The sequence below is a fragment of the Delphinus delphis genome, chromosome 2 (genome assembly GCF_949987515.2).
Source record: "Delphinus delphis chromosome 2, mDelDel1.2, whole genome shotgun sequence".
Lineage (NCBI taxonomy): Eukaryota > Metazoa > Chordata > Mammalia > Artiodactyla > Delphinidae > Delphinus > Delphinus delphis.
The window spans coordinates 40,091,560-40,100,783 of NC_082684.1; the positions used below are offsets into that span (position 1 = coordinate 40,091,560).

At 40.2% G+C, this 9,224-nt stretch overlaps 1 protein-coding gene across 2 annotated transcripts in view; it reads right to left on the reverse strand.

The window, feature by feature from the left end:
* HIF1A (hypoxia inducible factor 1 subunit alpha) overlaps positions 1-8,085 on the reverse strand; it is a 41,433-nt gene extending 33,348 nt beyond the window's left edge. For both annotated transcript variants that reach the window (XM_060004440.1, XM_060004441.1), the window contains exon 1: positions 7,743-8,085. In XM_060004440.1, the coding sequence (XP_059860423.1) occupies positions 7,743-7,777 (35 nt within the window). In that variant the 5' untranslated portion in view covers positions 7,778-8,085. The remainder of the gene's footprint in view (positions 1-7,742) is intronic.
* Positions 8,086-9,224: the final 1,139 nt, after the last annotated feature.

Here is a 9,224-nt window from a genome sequence, read left to right on the forward strand (position 1 = left end):
CCAGCCTCTAGAGCCAAACCTCTTAGCCATCAGTCATTCATTACTACATCTTTCTTAAAGAAATGAAAGCCTTAGTCCAGAGAAGAGATTTTAAGCTTTCCCAAAGCAAGAACAATTGTAGACCAACTAGATTTGATAGAGAACTCTGCAGAATATGAATTCTGGTGATTTGCAACAAAAACCTATAGCCCAGCATTGATCAAGAGTCCTGTATAAGGAGATAATAATCTACATCAAGACAATCAAATAATCTACAAAAAGACATTTGACTCATGTAATAAGGGAACCCCATTGACATTTAAAAATGAATAGTCCAAGCAGGGAAACGGGCATTCATCCAAGAGACTGATATGTGGATACTAGAAGACAGAGGGAGTTTCTTTTTTTTTTTATCATCACAAACTGTATGCATGCAGACATGGGAATGCTTAGTGGCCATAATTCATACCATATTAATAGCTTGTCAATGGCAGAATGAGGCCAACATGCAAATCAAGCAAAATATAAACCAAGTAATATTCAAGAGAAAGCCTGAGATTACACTTTAAGGACATCACTTAAGACTCTGGATCTAACTGTCCCTTAAACCAAAGCTAGATTGTGTGAGCTAGTAACAGCCTCCCAGCCCACACCCCCCAAACTAGTTTGAGCTGTGTTTCATCACTTGCAATAAAAAGAATCCTAATACACTTACAAACTGCCAGTGTTTCATATTAAAAACAAACTTTAATGATGATAAAGTACAAGAAAAGGGCACTCTCAAATACTGCTAGAGAATGTAAACTGGTCTAAACTTTCTGGAAGTTTAGAGTAAATTTAAGAAATGTTTGCTAAAGATGAAACAAGGGTAAAGATATTTTCCACATTTGCCTAGCTGATTTTCCCCAGCCATACACGCCTCTTAGTAAACTTTTTACTCAGTGTTCTAAGTACATAGAATTGGCAGGCACTAACCTTTAACATACCTTAAAATAGGGTATTGAGATCTTTTCAAGGCCAGTACATGTTACCTAGCTATATTTATTAACAAAAGTGTTTTCTGACCTGGTTTTAATAGATACTATAAATGTTTTTAAGTGATGAAAAATTACAATTCGAGATTCAAGAAAGTTCTAAAGTAGCACAAGAGATGCCCCAGCATAAGAAAAATTCCTATCAAAAGTGCAACATAGAAGAGCAATAACGACTTCCAAAAAATCCTTTTAAAAATCTTAAAATCGTCCTCTGCTTTCTTTGTTCATTCAGTTATCCTTTCATTTTGTTCATTTATTCATTCAAATACTTAGGAGGTCACTGTATGCCAGTAATCTCTTCTCCATCACAAGTTTCAAATTCAGTCTATTTGTGATCTTGCTCATTGAAACATGTTTCAATTTTATAACTGAAAAAAGGGGAAGGGGTCACTTTAAATAAATTTGCTTAGCATCTGAAATCATGAGAAAAGATCTATATATAAGAATAGAAATATATTCCAACTCAAAGACTTAAATGTTCTGCCTTTAAACCTTGTTTATTTTTACCATACTATTATTCAGTTGGAAAAAGAAATTCTCACAAACTATTAGGAAAAGTGGAGAAGCACAGGGAACTGTCACTAATGAGTGAAAACTGCAATATAAGCTAGGAGACACTTTAAATACATTGTGACTTTCAAAACAACTGGCAGAACTACAAGAACTACGGTAAGTTATGTTCCATCACTAATTTTTGTCCCATTTACAAAACAATAAATTTTGAAAATCATACTTGGAAATAATCTTTATGTTTAATATTATAACCAAGTGAAATTTTTAAATGAGGACACGCATAAATAACAGGTGAGATCACCAGAACAACTAAAAGATAACATCTTGGGAACAGTTATTTTATAAAAATAAGTCATTTCAATTATAGTTTTAAGTTCTTTAAAACAAAGTTACTAATGAAATGGGACTTTATCAACAATAGAACAGGTAGAGACCATTTTAAACAGTAAGTATTTTTCTGAAGAAGTACTGGCACATCAAATCTTTCTAAGTCACTAGAAAAACTTAATTCTCATTTTAGAGTTGCTTAATCTCACTTCTGATAAAGCTTCCAGTGGCAACTGTTCTCTGCTGTTAGTTTTAAGTTTAATTATTCACAAACTAACCCTTAAAAACACAACCACTTCAACAAATCTATTATGATACCTACTACCATAAAAACAGAAAATAACAAGTGTTGGGAAGGATGTGGAGAAATAGGAACCCGTGTGCACCGTTGGTGGAAATGTAAAATGGTGCAGCCACTATGGAAAACAGTATGGGCAGTTCCTTAAAAAATTAAGTTACCATATGATTCAGCAATCCACTTCTGGGTATACATCCAAAATAAGTGAAAGCAAGATCTCAACGAGATATTTGCATACCCATGTTCATAGAATCACTATTCACAATAGTCAACAAATGGAAGCAACTGACAAAAGAAATGTTCACATGTTGAGGTGTGGGGAAATCATTCTGGCTTATACATAAGTTAACTTGAATTTTATGCTAACTAGAACAGACTGTGGCCTACCAAATATACACTGTACATCTGCTTTAATTATTACAGAAAAGGGCACACTGACCAGAAGTAAAGAATGTCCATGTTAAAAATAAAGATTAAATGCCTCCCTTTCTGGGACGCCAAAGCTGGTACTCCTTCGATGATAAGACTCCCATCCCAGGTGCCAAGGCCATACTCGCTGTGTACTTGCTGATCTGCTTTTTTTTGAAACCTTGAAGGAATGTATCTCTGACTTGTTTTTGATGTTTTTTGTTCTGACAAGTCATAAAACTATGCTAAAACCATGCTTCTCCAGAGCAGTTTCTCAGAGTAATCTGGGAGGCTGTCTTCTGGGCTATAGTCCTCAGTTCGGTTCAAAGAAAACCCTTTCCTATTTCTATTATAGATTGTCTATTGATTATTTTTGTCAACACAACCTAAGTGTCCATCGAAAGATGAATGGATAAATAAAATCTAATACACATTATTCAGCCTTAAAAAGGCAGAAAATTTTCACATATGCTACAACATGGGTGAATCTTGAGGACATTATACTAAGTGAAATAAACCAGTCACAGAAAGACAAAAATTGTATGATTCTAATTATATGAGGTATTTAGTAGTCAAACTCATAGAAACAAAGTAGAATGACAGTTGCCGGCGGGGGGGGGGGGGGGGGCGGCGTAGGGAGAGGGGTAAATTGGAGGTAGTTGTTTAATAGTTACAGAGTTTCAAATTTACAAGGTGAAAAAGCTCTGGAGATTGATTACACAACAATGTGAATTAACACTACTGAGCTGTACAGTTATTAATAGTTAAGATGGGAAATATGTTGTTTTTTAAAACCACAACTTAAAAAAACCCTACAATCACTTCAAAAGCTATGGAGGAAAAAAAAGTCATGAGGTAATCATTAAAGTTTGTTTTTATAGATTTAGATTTTATACATTATATTTTCCTAAAAGGGTCATGTCTGGCAAACAGATATGGGTTTATTACTTTTTACTGCAGAAAATACAAGTTTTAATATAAAACTCAATGCACATACAAAATAGTTAATTTTTGATGCGCCAAGACACACGGATACAATTATCTTTAAAATTCCAAGGCCTATAGTAGATTTAAAAATTATCACTATACTTTCACCGAAAATACTGAGCAACAAGAAGATTGGCTCGTCTTAGTTTCAAATTCTTTTTCGAACCCTCTAGTTAAGCAGAAACATACACAACACATATATCATACATACATACATACATCACAAATAGCAGAAGGCTGGGTAAAATCCACCAACTGGATAATTAGTCCCAATGTTGAAAAAAAAAAAAGAGAAAGAAACAAGAAAAAAGAGCATTCTTCTTATGAATTAAAATCAATATCTTAATAGAAAACTAATCCAACAACACATTTAAGTCAGATTATTTTCTCCTACTTGAAAAACAGACCTATGTTAACCATCTCAGACAAGAAAAGAATATAGTATTTTAAATATGTAAATTTTTTAAAATTATATTTTAAGAGAACATGTCTATAAATAAGCACAGTAATCTAACCCAAATCTTTAACATCCATGCATGGTAAGTTTTTTATTTCACCACCAAACACAGTAAACTATTATGAGTTCTTCTGAAAAAAAATCAGTCGAGACTAATCCTCCTCAGCCTCCTATACACCATTCCTAACATAAAACAATAGAATGTAACCATAAAATCTTTACCTTGAGCCCAAACACCATTAGAGCTGCAAAGACAATGGAAGTCAATAGGTAGAAAGACTGGATGTTATCTAAACTGCACAAAATGCTTTGCAGTGGACCGCAGGAATAAACTACCACACATAATCTAAAACAACATGATAATTCAGTAAACACATACACATGGAAGAGTGCACTAATATAAATTTTATACAAATCAAGCTACAAAAATCAGACAAACCGTACAGGCTTGAAGCCTTGCCTTGAGATAAAAGCCTAAGATCTTACCTCTGGAGAAATTCATAAGTAAAGTACAGTTTTTCTACTATGTAGGCTCATATGTTTTACCACAAGTATTTTATCAAGTCATCATATTTAGCAAAGATTAATATTTATAAAATTTTCTACTCCAAACTGTGGCATCAAGACAAAATAAAAATGTTTTAAGTTACTGCCATTCCTAAGACTGCAGTGCCTTGCACATACCCTGCTGAAATGAACTGTCTGACTAGTATATGTGTTTATGACTCTAGTCTCTAAAGTCCAGAGGAAATTTTTAGTAGCCTGTTTGGGGAGGAAACAAGGGAGTAAGGAAATGTAAAAAAGGGGGCCTAAGGTAGACAGTAGATCAGATGCTCAAGAATAATTGACGCTAGATGCCAACATAATCCAGGGATATACTGTTTTAACTGAAAAGAATCCCCTTTAAAGTTATGGATCCAATGACAGTCTTTTCATTTTTAGGAGATATAGAAAAGAAAGTGGGGAGAAGGAGAACTAACACAAAGCAACATTTGGAAGGACTTGCAAAAAAGAGTTTTAAAGTGTTGTGGAAGTTTAAACTAAAACTTTAACAGGTAACACCTATTTTCAAGTATATAATGTTACCAAGACTCCTAAACCAAGCACTAGGCATTATCACATTTAATCTTCATAATAACCACTAAGATGGTTGCTATTATTATCATCATTTCAAAAGGAGGAAATAGGCTCACAAGCATTCAGTAACTTGCCCAAGCTCACAAAGCTAACAAGTGAAAAGGCTAGACTCAGAGGTGTCAGGTTCAAATCCTATGCTCTTAACCACCAGGCAACCTCTTCAAGAGTTTCAAGAGGAAATCAAAGTAAAATTGTAACAAGAAAAAAGTTTACTAGTAAATGAGAGCTTCTTGATTTTTAATGACCAAAGTTAAAGAAGGAAGTTAAGGAAAGTCCATTCTCTGAGATTTTAATGATCCAATAACTATGTTTCGGAAAACACTGAAGGAGTCTGGCCTGAAACTTGAAAGCGAACAATGAACCTCTTGACATTCCACTGAAATCTAAAAATCAACATTAATGTGCTATTAATTAAGTCCAATCCCTACTATTAAGGAATCAACATGAAATTCCCTATGTTAAATCTATTATAACTATACCCAACCTCTGTTCTGATTTTTTCCAATCCTTCAGCTTTTGAATTTCCTAACCCTCCTTTAAAAATGACAAATTTGTCTCCCCACCTGCACTCTACAGGCTCACTTGAAATGGAAAAATTCTAAGGAGAAAAATCTCTGCCCCTCAATCTTTCAGTTATCTTTTCAAAAAGTTTTAAAATTATTAGTTAGAAAAGGATAAAAAAACAGACATCTTTAACAAACAACATCTAAAAGTTGTTGAGTAGCTACCATTTATTGTTTAACTTAATTTTTCAGTTTTAAGAACCTCTGTATTAAGAAACATTAAATCTGATCCAAGTTTGCTAAATTTTCAAATGAGAATATTTTGAAAATAACAAATGTGACTGAGGAAAATCTAAGAACTAGTTTAGACTTGGGAGTGAAGCACAGTAGCTAATTAACTCATTTATATTAAAGCTGCTTATGCTCCTCTCAACTGATGAACTGCAAAGGAGAAATAAGTAGAACACTGCATACAAAAAGGGAGTGACTGGTGCATAACTTCATGCACAATATTAAATATGATTCAGCATATAAGGACAGAATATTGGCAATACATAGAGATGATATGCCTTAGGTTTACAATATAGCAGCCTCATCATTTCATCAAAAACCTTGTAATCACTTCTACAAAATTAATTGCAATTAATTCCTGGCAACCCTTGGAATGGAAATCTAGACCTGTTTTCTCACTTTTTGAATTTAATACGTGCTTCCTCTGGTGTATACAAACTGCAAACTTATCATTCCATTAGATAAAGACCAAAAAGGAATCCACAAAATAGCAAGAACATAAACAAGTTTATCTTCTGCTGATGCTGATTAGGGCAGTTAATCTCTCCCAGACGAGTGGGAGGACTTAACAGTAAAGCCAGCCTACTAACCAGAACTCTTACCATAAATCTTCAATTCCTTAAAATAATTTCCTCAAAGGTTAAAATACCAGAGTGGACCAAAAGGTGGGAGTGGAGGTGGGTCACTTAATTCCACTGGTTGGACTCACAATTCTTAATCCTATAATGTACCACTTAAGACTCAAAATTCAACGTGTTTTTAAAACTTGCATTAAGTCCTAACAGGATGATTATTTACTTCGGGTATATCTTAATATACTTCAATTCCAGGAAAATGAGGCAGGTCTGTCCAAAAACTTTGCAACATTTTACTGCAGCATTTCAATTGCTCTGATCATATACTTTTCTTTCAATCTCATTAAAAGTGTCTGCCTGAATTTAGCCAGCCGCTACGTTTTCACTAAAATATTTCCAAGAATAAATGAAGCATATAATTCACTTATAAAGTCTGGGCTCTCTTGACAGGTGACAGAAAGTATCCAATTCTTATGTTCTCATTAAAATGTTGCCATTCCCCTAAATTCCCGTTACTCCGACTCTCGCTCTAGGCAAGTTTTTCAAGGCGATTAAAACCACACCAAACCAAACCAAACCAAACCTGCACGTGCAAACTAAAAAGTTAGCATCCCAGGCCATCACGGCAAATCCCTAATGCACAAAGGCAAAGACACACGCCTAGCCGGACAACCGCGGGGCAAGCTCATCCAACCACGCGAGTCCCTGGGTCGGAAACCCAGGGCCCCGAGCCCACAGGGAAGCCAGGACCTGCGTGCAGGGGCCGCCCCGGGGCCGAGTTTTCAATGGAACCTGAGAGGATGGGGGCGGGAAGGAGCGGAAGCTCGGGTGCAAGCGGCGGCGACTGAGCTGCGGCTCATTTCTCTTCCCGGGGTTTTCAGGCTCGGGGAAGTCCACCCGGAGTGGGGCACGGGGCAGGCTGGGGGTTTGAGGCGGGTAAGGAGGGCGGTGCGAGGCCCGGGCGGCCGGGAGGGGTGGCGAGCAGGGCCCAGCCCCCAGCCCCCGGCCCCTGAAAGCACTTTCGACGCGTCTCCCACCCCCCACGACAAGATGGCGACGTGGACAGTGGGGGAGGCCGGCCGGCGAGGCTGGGGGAGAGAGAGGGGAGGGGAGAGAGGCAGGAACAAAAAGGCGGCCCCCCGGAACGCGGAGGCCGGCCAGCGAGCCCCCGGCGGCGGGCGGGCAGGCGGGAGGGCCGGCGGAGAACGCGGCCGGCTGGGGTAGTGGGCTTACTTTTTCTTGTCGTTCGCGCCGCCGGCGCCCTCCATGGCGAATCGGTCACCGCGATGCCTTCACTGCCCGCGGCCCCCAGGCTCGCTCCGGCCTAAGCGCTGGCTCCCTCCACACGCGAGGAGGGGAGGAAAGGCACGTCCAGAGGTGGGGGGTGCGAGGCGGGAAACCCTTCGTGAGACCAGAGGCGGGAGAGCAGGCGGCTATCGCAGGGGTCCAGGTCCGGCTCCGAAGAGCCTCCCCTGGGGCAGTTTGTCAGGGCCCGGCCCAACGCACTGGCGAAAGCAGCAGCGAGGGCGATCCTCGCGTCCCCTCAGACGAGGCGGTTCTGTGCACTGAGGAGCTGAGGCAGCGGCAGGGGGCGGGCAAAGGCGGAGGCGCGCGGGGGGGGGCGCGCGATCGCGCGGGGGGTGGGAGGGAGTGTCGGGGGCGCGCCCGCCCGCGGAGCACAGGGCGCGCACACGCAAGCCCGCCTCACCTGAGGGGGAGGCGGGTTCCCTGAGAGCCAATGGCAAGCGACGCAGGCGGCCAGTCCCCACCCCAGCCCACGTCTGTCTCAGCCAATCAGGAGGCGGTCAGCTGAGGCACAGCTGGGACGAGCTGCCGAGCTCACGTGCTCGTCTGTGTGCCGCTGCGGAGGAAAGAGAAAGGAGATGGGGGTGCGGCCAGCCTGGGTCTGGGGACTCTGCGCCTTCTCCTAGGGAAAGCACTGGCTGGCTTTGGGAGGCGCTGCTGAGAAGGGATTTCGGTTTTTGGGTCCCAAGCCTGCATCACACTTCCTGATTTCGGAGCAGCAAGTCTCCCGCTGTCTTTTTCTCCGGCAGCTGTGCTGTGCAGGGTTGCCGCGCGCTCTGCCAAGTCTCAGTTTAAAAAAGCAGACTTTTCGCTTCGTGGCAGCAAACCCTTGGTCCCTTTGCTCAGCTGTGTTACGGTGGGGTCTTTCTTGCCAGGTTACCCAACCATGGGCCATGTCACCGACCGCAGCCTTTGCCATAGAACACTAGGGTACTCTCTTTGTCCCCTAAGTTTCTCAGTGATGAAGTTTGATTACTGCGTAAATACGAATAAAAATATAAAATAAACTCTTCTTGCTGTAAACCTCTCAAGGGAAGTAGTTAAGGTAGCAGGAACTCTTAAAATCTGAAATTATTTTAAGCATTACAAATAGATATGTGACTTTAATAAAAGAGTATAAGCCCGAATTTCAGAAAAAAAGAAAAAAAGAGCAGGAAAAATGGTTTTAGGTTGACATTTATTTTCTTGGTACTTTTCAAAGAGTGGAAAATAATCTTAGGTGGATTTAGAAAAAGGGGAAGACGATTTACCACCTTGAATTGAGACTTACCACCTTGAAGTGAGTTCACTGTGCAGACAGGAAAGAGGAAGGAGACTCCAAAACCGGCACCGAGACCTGAGCAGGGGACCTCAACTCGATATGGTGGCAGCCACTATTGCCTGTTTGCTAGCATGACTTTGCAAGCTCCT